Genomic DNA, 16,644 nt, shown 5'->3' with positions numbered 1-16,644 from the left:
CTAATTGCTCTTGCTACATCACTTCTCACTATTAAAGCAACCCCATTTCTTCTTAATTTCTCATTTCCAGCATAAAATATTTTGTAGTTGCCTGATTGGAAATGTCCCATTCCCATCCATTTTAGTTCGCTCACACCAAGTATTGTAATGCTGATGCATTCCATTTCTTGCTTGACAATTTCTAACTTTCCCTGGTTCATGCTTGTCACATTCCAAATTCCTTTTGTGTGCGTCGTACAACTCTGGACTCTCCTTTCACATCTGTGCGCATCAGCCTCTGGGCTTCCTTTCGGCTTTGATCCAGCTGTGTCATTAGTCACAGCTCTACTCGTACTTGTCCTTTGTTCTTCCCCAGTAGCTCAGTGAGTGCCTTCTGACCTGGGGGTCTCATCCTCCAGCACTATCTCGTGTTGCATTTTGGATACTGTGTCATATAACATTAATTTTATATATCTAATGCAAAATATATCTCAGTTTCATTGTGCAGTAGGCGCCGGCTAACAACTTTTTTTTATTTCAGCCAGTCTATGCGGATGTATAATTCAATAATGTATACTGGTTTTTAAATTATTTATATCTGTATTTTATCAATTATTGTTTTACTGTTTCATACACGCCACCTGTGATTAAATGGTTTATAAAAATGTTTTAAGTGGTTTATAAAATTCCTTAATATATATATAGAATACCAATATTGTGAATATAGCACTCATATTTTACATAAAATATTTTACATAAATACATCATAGATAATACAATACACAGTAAATATTACCTCATCACAGGACCTGTGGGAACATTTGCAAATTGGATAAACTGTTGTGGGCACCACCAACACCCAGCAACTAATCACACACTGCAACGTATTCTATTGGCTACAACAGAATTCTTCTTTCAAGCCTAATTTTAGGAGGGGGTGAAGAGGGGACCCTGCAGGCACCAGTTAAGGCCTGTATGGGCACATGGTGCCCTCAATCACTGTGTTGATAATCCCTGCCTTATATATTACCAATAAATAGATAAACAAAATAAGTTTATAGATAATGTTAACAAATGTATGCCTTTTAGGCTATCTTCTTATTAAATGCATTCATTGTTAAAACCTTGGATTTGAGGGAGCTTGCAGGAATTTAGTGTCAGTAATAATAATGTAAACTGTGCCAACTTCAACAATTGTATTTCATATCATGTTAGTCTTTTCTCTAAAGGAACTGTATTGTGCCAAATTTGCTCTGCACATTCAATTGGAGAAGAGACAAATCAGGACAATGTACAGGTCCAACTTCCTTCACTGACTATAACATATCTCCAAGGAAGCTCAGAGCCAGGCTGCCAGAAGCTTATTACAGGAAACAAAACTTGCCCTTTATATATTAATTTTCCCATGCAATATTGCTCTACAATACTAAATACTGTGTGATCGGTTCAAGTGTTTTTAACTGTTTTAAGTCAATCCCACCTTGAAGCAAGTTAATCCCTCTGGAGTCTCCATCACTAACAATTCCAATGCTCTTTGCTGTTTGGCCATCCAAAGCCTTTCCTACATAATAAAGGAGGCTTTCCAATGTTGTGCCACTATGATCATACACTACAGGAACCACTCCAGGCTTAACACTGTCCACAACCATCTAAAACAAAAAGAGTAAAGAAAGGCAATACTGAACAAAAAAGTGAGAGTAAGAGGTAAACATTGATAGAAATTTGGTCTTTTAGAATTATACTAACAACAATGCAATGGGCTATTCCTGGTAATGAGCTATTATGGTAAATTTAAAATCCCTTGTTATTGGTTATAATGCATGTGATATTAGGCTATTATATTTTATGACTAAATATTAAAGGAATTTAAGTTACATTTAAAATATTATTCATATTTTATGAAACAGTCAAAGCTACTGTTTTACAAAGTCATAACTTCACTTGCTAATAAATATTATTGCTTTAAAATAAGACAATGAGGATACCTCATAAGCAGGAATGTGGGATGATATCAAGACTAGGTGTGGCTGAAGAGCATGCATCCTGTTAGCATCCCTTCGAGAAACAGTCCAACAATGTCTGCAAGATGAGACAGGATGAGAGTGGCTACCAGCAGCATTCTGACTATAACAGGAGTTGCAACCTGTCACCTGTGGGTACCATGGCACCTGCAAAGACCTTCAGTGATCCCCCCACACATAGCCCATAATTTGAGCTTTCATTAAGAAAAAAAAGTCTCTATAATGAAATTTATGGAGCAAAATATGCAGGTATCTTCTAAGCCATTTACATGAAATGAGCCAGCCTCGGAATGCCCCTCCCTCCAAAAGGCAAATGTGAAAACTTTGCAAAGAGACTTAAGCATGTCTCCTGCTTTGCAGGAGCTAAAGACCAGGATTCATTAAGAATTCACTGTATAGTTAAAGTACAGTACAATGGTATACATGTCTCTTCAGAAGTAAGTTCTGTTGGTTTTAAGAGTATAGTCTTGCCTGCTGTTAAGGAAGGATGTGTTTTCAATGTAAGTGGGTAGGGGAGGGGAACCAGGGGGCTGCCATTCATGTTTTGGGCAGAGGGAGATACGGAGTGGGGAGACAGTTATGTCATCGGGGGAGATGGAAGCGTAATAGGGTGTTGGTTGCCCCCAAACTGTCTCCCCATTCAAATAGTCTGGACAGCTGTGGTGACAGTTCCCCTGGGTTACAAATGCTGCTTGTGAATGCCAGGTCAGTGACTGGTAAAACAACGGCCATTCAGGATTTGATCCTGGATGAGCACGCCGCCCTGGCTTGTATCACAGAGACCTGGTTGGATGAAGCTGGGGGGGTTAATCTCTCCCAGCTTTGCCCGCCAGGTTTCTCCGTGCAACAGCAGGCGAGACCTGGGGGATGGGGAGGTGGAGTTGCAGTGATCTATCGTGATACCATCTCCCTGACCAGGTGCCCTCTCCCACAGTCTTCAGGGTTCGAATCTGTATATTTGAAGTTGGGTGGCCGGGACAGAATAGAGATTCTGTTGGTGTACCGCCCACCCCGCTGCTCAACAGTCTCCCTTCCTGAGCTAGCCAGGGTGGTCTCAGGGTTGGTGTTGGAGTCCCCACGGCTTGTGGTATTGGGTGACTTCAACATCCATGCCGAGACCGCTCTGTCGGGAGTGGCTCAGGACTTCATGGCCTCCATGACAACCATGTCTGTCCCAAGTATTATCTGGCCCCACTCATGCCGCTGGCCACACTTTGGACCTTGTTTTCTGTGCGGGTTGGGATGATGGTGATCTTGGTGTGGAGGAACTTTCTGTAGTTCCGTTGTCATGGACAGATCACTACCTGGTTGGATTTAGACTCACTGGGACTCAGAACCTCTGCCGGGGTGGGGGACCGATTAGGATGGTCCACCCCACGAGACTGATGGATCCGGATGGTTTCCTGATGGCTCTTGGGGATTTTCCTGTCACCTTGGCAGGTGATTCTGTCGAAGCCCTGGTTGACCTCTGGAATGGGGAAATGGCCAGGGCGGTGGACACGATTGCCCTGGAGCGTCCCCTCTCACAGGGTGGAGCCAAACCAGCTCCTTGGTCTACCAGGGAGCTAGTGGCGATGAAACGAATAAGACGGGGACTAGAGCAACGTTGGCGGAAGACTCGGAACGAGTCTGACCGAACACAGGCTAGAGCCTATTTGAAGGCCTACTCCGTGGCAGAGCGGGTAAAGAAGAAACTTTTCTTTTCTGCCACCATTGTGTCTGCAGGGAGCCATCCAGCGGAGCTGTTTCGAGTGGTCAGGGGTCTTTTACATTCAGGCTCCCAAGAGGGTAATATAGACCACTCAACAGTCCACTGTCAAGAATTTGCACAGCACTTTGCAGATAAAGTCGCTCAGATTCGCTCTGACTTGGACGCTAAAATTGATACAGTCTCAAGGGATGTAACTTTGGCTCCTGCTTGTCCAATAACAATGGATTCTTTTCAATTTGTACAGCCCAAGGATGTGGACAAGATCCTTGGAGAGGCGAGACCCACCACATGTTTGCTAGACCCTTGCCCTTCCTGGCTCATTAAGAGTGCCAGAGGGGGACTGGCCGACTGGGTGAGGGGAGTGGTAAATGCCTCTTTACAACAAGGCAGAATTCCAATGTGCCTAAAAGAGGCAGTTGTAAGACCTTTGTTGAAAAAGCCCTCCCTGGATCCCTCTATAATGGGTAACTATCGGCCAGTCTCCAACATTCCATTTCTGGGTAAGGTAATAGAGCGTGTGGTGGCTGCCCAGCTCCAGAGATTCTTGGATGAAACGGATTATCTTGACCCATTTCAGTCTGGTTTCAGGCCCGGCTACGGGACAGAGACGGCTTTGGTCGCCTTGGTGGATGACCTACGCAGAGAGCTGGACAGGGGAAGTGTGTCCCTGTTGGTTCTACTGGACCTCTCAGCAGCTTTCGATACCATCGACCATGGTATCCTTCTGGGCCGCCTTGCCAGGATGGGACTTGGGGGCACTGTGTTGCGGTGGCTCGGCTCCTTCCTGGAGGGACGCACCCAGAAGGTGGTGCTGGGGGATTCCTGTTCAACTCCTTGGCCATTGACATATGGGGTCCCTCAGGGCTCAGTTTTGTCCCCCATGTTATTTAACATCTACATGAAACCGCTGGGTGAGGTTGTCCGGGGGTTTGGGGTTCGGTGTCATCAGTATGCAGATGACACCCAACTCTATTTTTCCTTTCCACCTAAAGCCAAGGAAGCTGTCCTGGTCCTGAACCGGTGCCTGGCATCAGTGATGGACTGGATGAGGGCGAACAAATTGAAATTAAATCCAGACAAGACAGAGGTGCTCCTGGTTAGTCGAAAGGCAAATCAGGGAATAGGGATTCAGCCTGTGCTGAATGGGGTTACACTCCCCCTGAAGACACAGGTTCGCAGTTTGGGTGTGCTCCTGGACTCAGCTTTGAACATGGAGGCCCAGGTCTCTGCAGTGGCCAGGAGTGCTTTTGCCCAGCTAAGACTGGTGCGCCAGCTGTGCCCATTCCTGGAGATGCCTGATTTGACTACAGTGATGCATGCCTTAGTTACATCCCATTTAGATTACTGTAACGTGCTCTACGTGGGGCTGCCTTTGAAGACTGTTCGGAAACTTAAACTGGTACAAAGAGCTGCAGTCAGAGTGCTAACTGGAGCTGGTTACAGGGACCATACAACCCCCTTTGCGACAGCTTGTGATGTTCCTATATTAATGTATATATGGTAAGTGTTGGTTGTTTAGAAGATACATGGTAAGTGGAGTGAAAGAGGAGGGGGAGTGAATGGGCAGTAGAATGCTAGATGATTGGCTGAGTGTTTAAAATGGCTGAACGTATAAAAGGAAGAGTGAGAGTAGAATCTGGGGGGAGAAGAGAAAGAGTGGGTTGTTTGGTGGGTTTGAGAGAGTGGTTTACCAGGAGAGAGTGGAGAAGGAGGGGGGTGGAGTTCGGATTAGTATTGAGTAAAACCATATGCTTATGTGCCTTAAGAAGAAATCTTGTTAACCTTGTTAGCTTTGTTATCTTTAATAAATACTTAATTTGGTTTACCAAAGGCCTGATCCTTGGCTGGGGTTTCACAGACCAGAAGGGAGGGTAAGGTAATGACCAAGGCTGAAGGGGAACTGTAACAAATGGTAGCAGCGGTGAAGAGAATAACAATACCAGTATTCAGTCTCTGGGAATACTAGTATTAGGACGTGACTGGTGGTTGCCTAGCAGGGGGATCTGTTGAGATCTGTGCTAGAGCGGAGAGAAAAACCATATAAAAGGACAGTCCGGACTGGTGGAGTCCCTGGTGGTGCCTAGAGACAGGCAGTAACCACGAGCAGGTAGGAACCTGACAGGGAGAGCCAGGGAAGGGCGTCACATGTGGTGGTAGCGGTGGGATACGAACACAGGAGAAAACGTCACAGGTGTTGGCTGTAGCAGTGAGATACGAATACTAGAGAATCCCTAACAGTGGTGTGGCAAACAGAAATAACAAATAAAGATTACTTGTGAGAGTGACTGGCAAAGAGTGTGTGGCAAAGAGTGAGTGAACTCCAACAATATGGCTGAATACATAAAGATGAAAAGAGAGGAGCTGGTGGAGAAGTGCATAACATTCAATTTACCTCACGAGGGTAAAGGGGTAGATGAATTGAGGGTAGCACTTATAGGATTTGCAACTGCCCAGCAAAAACAACCTGTCAGGGAAGAGACCCCAGAAGGATATTTAAGCAATCCCGCTTATATAGAGTACTTGAGAGAGAAGTTAAGATGGGAGGCTGAGGAAAAAGACAAGCAGAGGGAGTTGGAAGCTGAGAGATTGAGGATGGAAGCTGATGGGAAAGACAAGCAGAGGGAGTTGGAAACTGAAAGATTGCGGATGGAAACTGAGAGAATGAGAGTGGATGCGGAATTACAGGCAGAAAAGTTAAAATTTGAAAGAGAGAAGTTTCATTCTGATGAGACAAGGAAAGACAGAGATGGAGCAAAAATAAAAATTACTCCAAAGGACTTTGCTGTCTATGAGCCTGGTCAAGATCCTCAAATTTATCTCACAACCTTTGAAAAGGCAGCTCAGTTGTGGGGGCTACCTGAAGATAAATACATGCAGTATTTATCAAACCTGATTAAAGGGGAATTGGCAGAGGTATACCAATATTTCCCCTCAGACAGGCCCGTCACCTATGCTGAATTCAAAGAAGCAGTGTTTAAAAGATTCAGACTGGGGCCTGATTATTTTAGAAAGCTTTTCAGAAACTGCCAGATACAGACAGGGAGGTCTTTTGTGGAACTGGGAGCAAAATTGATGGATATATTTGGAAAGTGGATGAGTAGTGCCAAAGCTCAGTCTGTGGAAGAGGTGAAAAGCCTCATGATACTGGATCAATTATACCATCAGTTACCACCAGAAATAAGGCTCCTGGTCAAAGACCGTTCCCCTACATCGGTGCAGGAGGCCGCAGAGATGGCGGATCACTTCGCCTCCAATAGAACTGGCTGGGTGGGGAAAACATCAAGAGATTTTAAACCCAGACCATATAATGCTGGCAGAAGGGATGTGGTGCCACAGCGAGTGAGTCCTCCAGTAAAATCTGAAGGGCACAGGACACCCCAGAGTGGATCTGTGTGCCCTAAAAGTGAGGAGAAATTATGCTACAAATGTGGTAGACCGGGGCACCTACGTTTTCAATGTGAGGTTGCCAACCCTATTAGTAATCCTGCTCAGACAAGGGCAGTGAAAACAGAGCCCAAGGCTTTAGAAACAGCGAAAATGGTTCAGTTCTGCCAGATAAACTGGACAGAAGTAACAGACCTTGATTCGAGTCTCAGAGAGGAAGTGAGTGTACAAGGGGCAAATTATTGGGCATTGCTTGATACTGGTGCCGCTCAGACATTACTGAGGCCAGATTTAATAAAATCTGAGGTAATATTACCTCAGGAAACTGTGACTATCCAAGGAGTGAGGGGTCAACCAGAAAGTTTGCCTGTGGCCCTGGTGGAAATGACTTGGAGAGACCGAGAGGGCCGATATAAAGTAGGCATTAATGCCCAGCAACAAAAACCAGTAATACTGGGAAGAGATGTAATGGGAGCCCAAGGAAAGATCTATGTAGTGACCAGACAGCAAATTGGCAGAGAAAAAGAAGCCATATTAAGGGGGGCTGAAACAAACAGGGTGGAATCTGTTAACCAGCCTCAGGTCACCATAGCAACCACTAGCAGGCCTGCTGAAGGAGACAAACTGTATCAAGTGGTCTCTGATAAGAAAGAAGCAGAGCAATTCAGGGAAGAGCTGCATAAAGATATAAGTTTGAAGCAGATAAAGGAACAAGCTCTGACCCAACAGATTCCTTTCACTGACAAACTGAGGAATCAAGTTGTGTGTGAGAATGGGATTTTATATAGACTGTGGATGCCTGCTGAGAGAAAGGATGAATGTGAACCAGTGAAGCAATTGATAGTACCTAGCAAATACAGAACCAGATTGCTAGAGGTAGCCCACGATGTCCCATGTGCAGGACATCTAGGAATACAAAAGACCAAGAGGAGATTGGCTGGACACTATTATTGGCCAAACATCTCCAAAGATGTAAAACAACATTGTCTATCTTGTGGAATATGCCAAAAGGTGGGAAAAAGTGGAGTAAAGACTAAGGCACCCTTAAAGCCCCTTCCTATAATTGGACAACCCTTTTATAGAGTGGGAATAGATTTGGTGGGCCCTTTTTCCAAACCCACAAGGCATGGCAAGAAATATCTAGTGGTGGTGGTGGATTTTGCCACCAGGTACCCAGACGCAGAAGCACTAAGATCTGTAGAAGCCCCTGTAGTGGCAGAGGCTTTATTAAAAATCTTTATGAGGCTGGGTTTCCCTCATGAAGTGCTGACGGATCAAGGCAGTGTATTCATGGGAGAAGTGATGCAATGTATGTGGAAATGTTGTGGTCTAAAACATCTAAAGACCACTACTTACCATCCCGCCACTAATGGGTTAACAGAGAGATTCAGTGGCGTTTTGAAGGGCATGATCAGAAGCTATGTTCAAGATCACCCACAAGACTGGGATGAATGGTTGGGATGCTTCTTATTTGCATACAGAGAAGTCCCTCAGGAGTCAACAGGCTTCTCACCCTTTGAACTGATGTTCACTAGAAAAGTGAGGGGACCTTTGGAACTATTAAAAAATTCATGGGAAGGAACCCTGGGAGAGTACAAAACTTCTGTAGTAGATTTTGTATTGGAATTCCGCAATAAATTAACATCAGTGATGGAGGTGGTGGAAAAGAATTTGAGTCAAGCACAGGAATAGCAACGTTACTGGTATGACAGAACAGCCAGGGAACGTGTGTATGATGTGGGAGATATGGTTATGGCGTTCATACCCAGGAAACATGACAAATTACAGGCTAACTGGGAAGGACCATATACCATCAGAGAAAGGCTTGACACAGTGACGTATGTAATTACCACAGACCAATTAAACAAAAGCAAAGTGGTTCATGTAAATATGTTGAAGCCTTACCATACCAGGGATGCACAGGTGTTGCAAGTTACCTTATTCCCTGAGGGAAGTGGGCCTGAACTTCCAGATTTGGTACAGGAAAGCAAAGACAAAGGAGGGGTAGATCAAGTGGAATGGTCAGAGGAGGCGAAGGAGGAAGTAAAAGAGGAGATTCTGAGAGTTTTGAAAACCTATAGGAATCTCTTTAGCAACAAACCTGGCCGAACCAGTATAGTTATACATTCCATTGATACTGGAGATCATGCCCCAATCAGATCTGTTCCGTACCGTGTGAATGGGAAAGTTTTGAATGAGATCAAAAAGGAGGTGGAAGATATGCTGGAATTAGGAGTGATCAGGGAATCCATCAGTCCCTGGGCCTCAAGTATTGTCCTGGTTCCGAAAAAAGATGGAACGACAAGGTTTTGCATTGATTATCGGCTAATCAATAAAATTACTGTCCCAGATGCGTATCCTATGCCTAGGGTAGACGCAATGTTAGAGTTATTGGGGGCAGCAACCATTATCTCTACACTAGATCTCTGTAATGGATTTTGGCAAATGGAACTAGACGAGCAATCCAGAGCCAAAACTGCCTTCAGTACACCAGATGGGTTATATGAGTTTGTGACCTTACCCATGGGACTAAGGAACTCACCAAGTTCATTTCAGAGGCTAATCAATACTGTGTTGCGAGGCATGTCAGATTTTGCAGTGGCCTATATCGATGACGTGGCCATTTTTAGCAAGTCGGTGCCTGAGCATGTCCAACACCTGACCACAGTATTAGAGGCATTAAGAAAAGCAGGCCTCACAATAAAAGCTAAGAAATGCCAGTTTGGACTAAAGGAAGTAATCTATTTAGGACATAAGGTGGGGAGTGGGAAAATCACCCCCTTATGGAGCAAGGTGGAGGCAATACAAGCGTGGCCGATCCCCTTAACCAAAAAACAAGTAAGGGCATTTCTGGGTGTGGCTGGATTTTATAGGAAGTTTGTGAGAAATTTTGGGGAAATAGCAACCCCCTTGCATGAATTAACAAAGAAGAAGTGTTCTGAGCGTGTGGTATGGACGGATGAATGTCAGAAGGCTTTTGATCTACTGAAGCAAGCCTTGTGCCAAGGACCCATATTAATAGCACCAGACTATGAGAAACCATTCATCGTGGCTACAGATGCGTCAGACCTGGCGCTGGGAGTCGTCTTGCTGCAGGAGAGAGAAGGCACCAGACATCCAGTGGCGTACCTGAGTCGCAAGCTGACGTCGAGGGAGAAAAACTATTCGTCGGTCCAGAAGGAGTGCCTAGCGGTTGTGTGGGGACTGAACAAGTTGCGCCCATACGTGTGGGGACGAAGATTCACAGTGACTACGGATCATCGGGCCTTGTTATGGTTGCAGACTATGAAAAACCATAACACTATGCTGCAGAGGTGGTCCTGGGCCCTACAGGACTATCAAGTGGACTTCCAGTTCATCAAAGGCAAGGACAATGTACTGGCCGAAGGACTTTCCAGGCAATTGGCTGGGACTGCAGTGACGTGACCAGACAGAGGAACAAAGAAAGACATTTTCCCCATAGAGACTTTTATTTGTTAACGCGACGTATAAATCCTGGAACAGGAATAATACTCTGCCGTTGTTTAAGGGGGGGGGAAATGTGATGTTCCTATATTAATGTATATATGGTAAGTGTTGGTTGTTTAGAAGATACATGGTAAGTGGAGTGAAAGAGGAGGGGGAGTGAATGGGCAGTAGAATGCTAGATGATTGGCTGAGTGTTTAAAATGGCTGAACGTATAAAAGGAAGAGTGAGAGTGGAATCTGGGGGGAGAAGAGAAAGAGTGGGTTGTTTGGTGGGTTTGAGAGAGTGGTTTACCAGGAGAGAGTGGAGAAGGAGGGGGGTGGAGTTCGGATTAGTATTGAGTAAAACCATATGCTTATGTGCCTTAAGAAGAAATCTTGTTAATCTTGTTAGCTTTGTTATCTTTAATAAATACTTAATTTGGTTTACCAAAGGCCTGATCCTTGGCTGGGGTTTCACAGACCAGAAGGGAGGGTAAGGTAATGACCAAGGCTGAAGGGGAACTGTAACAAATGGTGGCAGCGGTGAAGAGAATAACAATACCAGTATTCAGAGTCTCTGGGAATACTAGTATTAGGACGTGACTGGTGGTTGCCTAGCAGGGGGATCTGTTGAGATCTGTGCTAGAGCGGGGAGAGAAACCATATAAAAGGACAGTCCGGACTGGTGGAGTCCCTGGTGGTGCCTAGAGACAGGCAGTAACCACGAGCAGGTAGGAACCTGACAGGGAGAGCCAGGGAAGGGCGTCACACAGCTTCACTGGCTGCCAGTTTGTTTCCGGTCACAATTCAAAGTGCTGATTTTGACCTATAAAGCTCTATACGGCCTAGGTCCAGGCTATTTGTCAGACCGTATCTCCCCATATGAGCCTACCCGGGTGTTGAGATCCTCAGGAGAGGCCCTTCTCTCAGTCCCAACACCTTCGCAAGCGCGATTGGTGGGGACGCAAGATAGGGCCTTCTCGGTGGCTGCCCCCAGGTTCTGGAACACTCTTCCTAGGGAAGCACGAATGGCCCCTTCCTTGCTATCCTTCCGTCGGCAGGCAAAGACTTTTTTATTCCGACAGGCTTTTGGACTAGAAGATGTTTAAGATAGGGCCTCATAAGGTCTGTTGTATTGTTCTATGGCCCTATTCGTAATGTTTTAAATTGTCTTAGTATCTTAAGTGTATGTTTCATGGTTTTAATGTTACGAATAGTTTAATTCTATTTTAATTGTATATTTTTGTATGTTTTTTACCTATGTGTGGTTTTTATTTGTAAGCCGCCCTGAGTTCCAGTTTTGGAAAAACGGCGGGGTAAAAATAAAGAGTAATAATAATAATAATAATAATAATAATAATAATAATAATAACAACAATAATAAAGTCTCTTTGTGTTCAATGCAGCTCATTTTCTAGGCCTTGGTGAACAACAGGGTTCTTGTGCCTTTAACAGCTGGATGGCAGGCAGAAATTCAACAGGGCCAGCCTTTTCTTATATGGAACTACAATTAAGGGAAAAGCTCCACCATGGCTACTTCCTAATTTTGTGTTATGCCATGCCCCCATGGTAGCCATTTTGTGACAGGTCCCCCCCCCATCACTCTCAAAATTTGAAATGTGCCCTCTGACATAATGCTACACACCAGCAAATAGCTTAATGGGCCATCATGTTATGCTAGGCTACAAGCAAACATTCCAAGGCAAGTGTTTCACATCAGTGGACACGCAAGTCTTCTCTGCTGCATGAATAAAAAGAGGCATAAAGAGGTCTATAAACTCACTCAAGGTGGATTGTTCCTTGTACCAGACGGCATGTTATATGACAACATAGCTCCCAGCTGTACCATAGTACAAGGTGTCTGCTCTTTCCAACTAAGCTACAGTACATCTACATGTTTAAAGCACTCTTATACCAATTTAACAGTCATAATTTCCCACAAAGATTCCTGGAACTATAGTTTGTTAAGGGTGCTGGGCATTATGCCTCTGTGGGGGTAGAGTTTTCAGGATTCTTTGGAGGAAGCCATGAAAGTTACAATGGTATAAGCAGGGCTTTTTTGGTGCTCGCTGGTATGGGGTACTGGCACCTCTTTCCTTCTGCCCATGCCAGATATTTGTGTACCCGCAGTACTTTTATCAAGATATGAATACCGGCACCTCATTAATTTATTTTTTTACCAAAAGAGCACTGGATATAAGAGTGATTTAAATGTGCAGATGTGACATACAGACTGTATTCAAACACTGGCAATACAAACGTATCTGTGAGAAACTTGGGGGCAGGGAGAAGGAGAGGGGGCAGAGACAGGATGGAATTACTCCCTCCTCCAATATTTTTCTTGCCTCTCCTCCCAGTTCCTTTCCCATTAACTGAGGGGAACCTTGGGGAAGCCAGAGTCAAATCTAGCCTAGGCAACTTTTATCTCCTGCCAGGCTTCATCCTAGGATGCAGTTTCCTTAGAGTCCCCTTGACAAGACCCTGTGAAAGGTTTAGGCTACAGTGGGCCCATCCATACCTAACCGCAAAATCCACATTTTCCACATTTGGTTGGTGGCCTCGAGATCCATCATGTCCTGTCTGTAGTTGGATTAAGGTGAAAACCTGATTATCAAGCATCCATATGTGTGGGCTTTGTTTTGGTCTGAATTGCTTTAGCATTGGCCACTCCCCTAAGTCCACCCCTTTTCCGTGATTGGGCCATAATGGTTGTTTGCTTTTTGCACAATTTTTCAGAACAGCACAGAAATGTATATCTTTTCTATTAGTTCCCACGCATGCATGGGTTTGTGGATGTGCTATTGGGTGGGAAGGAGTCATGGCATATGATGAAGGAACACCCATGGACTGCCTATTACAGGAAAGTCCGTGGCATTGTGTCCAAGCGCACGGATGTTAATGTGATTGATTATCAATACAGGAAAGCATATTGTTTTTTTGGTGGTATTTCTAATGCAGATTTGTGAACATGAAAATCCGTACTAGCTTGAAACGCCATATGGATGACGGTGAATTAATAAGGACACAAAGCAATAACACTGCAGATTATACAGTCATTTGGACAGGCCCTGTGTCTTGTTGCCCTTCTGTGGCAAGGCCATGGGGGGCTTCTAGTTGGCTCTTGAGTAAACAGGGTAAACCATGTTCATTCCCCATGTATAAGGCCATCACTGGAAATATCTTCTTTGGCTCTGACCTGAGCCTATCTGCAGCTCCTTACGTTTAGGCACACATATGTGAAGACTTGCACACCAAGGGATGGTCTCTGCATGTGCAAGCCTCACTTGATGGTAGCTTTGAAGATCTTATGAGGCTTCAGAAGGTCCTGCAGACTTCCCCTCCCCTACCAGATATTTCACCTTCTCCACATCTACAGATGCAGAAAGTAGGTAGCTCAGGTTTTTAAAATCTCAAGTCCTGCTTACCTTTTTGGAAGCTTCCCAGCTTCCAGACCAACTCTTGGCAGAGGTTTAGCTTCTTCAGAAATCTGTTTGAAAAGCTTTTCACTTGGAGAAAGCATTCTTTTCTGAAAGTGTTGAGAGACACTATTAAATGGGGAGGGGGAGGAGGAGATGTTGCAGTTTGAGCCTCAGGCTTTCATCCTTCATCAAGAGCGATGGACAACCTCCACACCAGGTACTTCCCACACTCTTTTGCTCTAATTCTTTCTGCCAGTTGATATCTCATCAGTGTATATGGCTGCCTCCATACCATACATTTAAAGCAGATGCACCCCTGCCCCAAGATTCCTAGGAATTAGAGTTGATCCCTCTCAGAGCTACAATTCCCAGGATTCTATGGGGGAGAAGGATACGCTTTAAATGTATGAAAGGTACAGTGTGTACACAACCAATGTATGTATATGCTAAGGGGAATGCAAGTTTAGTGGTTAATGTGCATAATAACTGGCCATTATGCACATTCAGTTGGCCTCATGGAAAATGTGCACATAATCCTTCCATGAGGAGGGAATTTCCAACAGACCTTGGGAAATGTGCATATATCAATTGAATTTTGTACATTCTCTGGTCAGACTGCATATTCTCTGGTCAGACTGCATAGTCTCCAAGAAGTCTGCTTTCCCCTCCTCCCATCTCTTGTTCAGAAGTGTACAGTCTGTGCCCCCTGAGCTGCTTCTGGCCAACTACCTAATTTTATTTGGCCCACAACATACTCTCCCACTGATCAGCAGAGCAGCATGGGGGGGGAAGGGAAGGCTCCAGATAAAGATTACAGTTTTTCTGCAGTCAGCCTGCTTTTCACATTCTCACCTGTTCCCAAGTCAGCTGAGGAGCACAAGAGGGAGGGTTGCTGGGAGAGGAAAGTTTTAAACCTTCTCTCCCCCCTCCCACAATTCTGATAGAAATTGCTCCCACTACATACACACTGCTATTAAACTAAGGAACAAGCTTAATAGCAACTTGGGGTCAATCATTATAGGAACTGCAGGGTAGGGAAGATTTAACCAGCTGAGAAAGGGTTACCCAGCAGGCAAAAGAGGAATAGCAGAGAAAGCCTGGTGAATATGCACATTAACTTCAACTTACATTCCCTTAACATATATATCAGTGTATATGTGAAGTTTGAACCCCCCACAGACACGCGCACATCATTTTACACTTACAACTGCAATTAGATCTTCCTGCATTTTCTTTTTCAATTAAATTCAGCAGGAATGCTAATTTGATGAAAGTTTATTCTGCAACAACACAAAACCATGTCTTCACATTTTTATTGGAGAGATCTTTTCTGAACTCTGCAGTCAAGTTTGAAGCCTACTGAGTAGCTTCAGGAAAGTGATTTTTTCTCTGTCTAACTGACCAGGACTGTCAAGAGGCTAAAATCAAATAAGTATATATTATAACCTTCCCTGACATTTTGGGAGGTAAGGTAGTGCTATCTGATGTCATATGAAGATTGTCAAGAGTTCACGGTCAAATGAGAGACCTCTTTCAAAGGGGGGAAAACCCCTGAATGCTAAATTGTGTTGATCAAAGCTGTGGTCTGAATGGGATATCAAGCAATGCTTTCAAGGTGGTCACAAAGGGGAAAAATAATAATGTGGAATATTTACAGCCTCCAGTTTTATTAGGGAAATGGTATTTGAATTTAATTGCAGAGACAACTTTTTTATCATACTGTCTAGATTTGCCATGTTTTAATATATTTGTTAGAAATACTGTCATGCTTTCTCCACCGAAAGTTAAAAGAGAGGAAGGAAATTTTGTTTCTCAGAATCCAGGTCTTAACTCCATGAAGAAGAAAAGGTACTTTGCACAAGCTCAAGTACAATATCAGTCCCAGTTTTTTGGGGAAAGGGGGTCCCTTGGCAAGAAGCCACTACTGGCCCACCCTCCCTGAGTCAACCTACATTCTTCCTACTGTCCCTGCTGCCTGGGCTCTCCCTCTGGGTCAGATATGCACAGCTGCCTAAAAGAGGGAGGGGCAACACATGTAAAGATGCTCTCTGCCCTGGCACTGCTCACTCAGAGACGGCAGATAAACAGGCAGTGTCAGCAAGGAGGAAGGGCAGGAGGGGCAGTGGATCCTCCCAAGGCATAGACTTTGATCGGTGCCTGCACCACTGGCCTTGCTCAGATTCACTCCCCACATGTTCAAGTACTGAGTTCTATTATTTAAAATGAGCAAAGACTAGAGTCAGTGTAAGCTCTATGTGTACAGACTGACACAAACTATAACAACATATGAGGGAAAAAGAAATACCTTCATTAGAAACAATGCTGTTGCTGATCTAGCCTGGTCATGGATTGTTTGAGACAAATTTGGTTGAAATCCAGATCTGTAAAATCCTGAGCTCCGTGTTCCACTTATCCAAGGCGGACGAGCTTTGAATAGTTCCTCTGAAAAATAAGCACCATAGACAGTGCCATTTAATTCATTGGTTTCAAAAAGCTGCCTGTGTACATCTCTCCAATTACCACGTTATACAATCGGTTTGAAAATCATAAATTTGCAGGCTGGGGATAAGCAGAAAAGAACTGCTAAGCAATTTTTAAATAGTGGCTCACCCTGCAGAAACAAATGGTCGGAATAATCACAGTTGTAAAAAAGTATCTAAGGAATAATTTAATAAATGGTACC

General features: G+C 44.4%; 1 protein-coding gene and 1 long non-coding RNA gene across 7 annotated transcripts in view; one reads left to right on the top strand and one right to left on the bottom strand.

Annotated features, from left to right (window-relative positions):
- LOC133383382 (uncharacterized) overlaps window positions 1–16,644 on the top strand; it is a 75,983-nt gene that overhangs the window by 32,246 nt on the left and 27,093 nt on the right. The gene's annotated exons all lie outside the window — the stretch shown is intronic.
- ECT2L (epithelial cell transforming 2 like) overlaps window positions 1–16,644 on the bottom strand; it is a 71,670-nt gene that overhangs the window by 36,881 nt on the left and 18,145 nt on the right. For all 6 annotated transcript variants that reach the window (XM_061623983.1, XM_061623986.1, XM_061623984.1 and 3 more), the window contains 4 exons: window positions 16,267–16,403; window positions 13,968–14,068; window positions 1,965–2,058; window positions 1,460–1,628 (listed from right to left, as the gene is read on the bottom strand). In XM_061623983.1, the coding sequence (XP_061479967.1) occupies window positions 1,460–1,628; window positions 1,965–2,058; window positions 13,968–14,068; window positions 16,267–16,403 (501 nt within the window). The remainder of the gene's footprint in view (window positions 1–1,459; window positions 1,629–1,964; window positions 2,059–13,967; window positions 14,069–16,266; window positions 16,404–16,644) is intronic.

This window comes from Rhineura floridana, chromosome 4 (assembly GCF_030035675.1).
Source record: "Rhineura floridana isolate rRhiFlo1 chromosome 4, rRhiFlo1.hap2, whole genome shotgun sequence".
Taxonomy (NCBI): Eukaryota; Metazoa; Chordata; class Lepidosauria; order Squamata; family Rhineuridae; genus Rhineura; species Rhineura floridana.
Note: the sequence above shows the minus strand (reverse complement) of the source record. Positions and strands in the feature narration are given on the sequence as shown.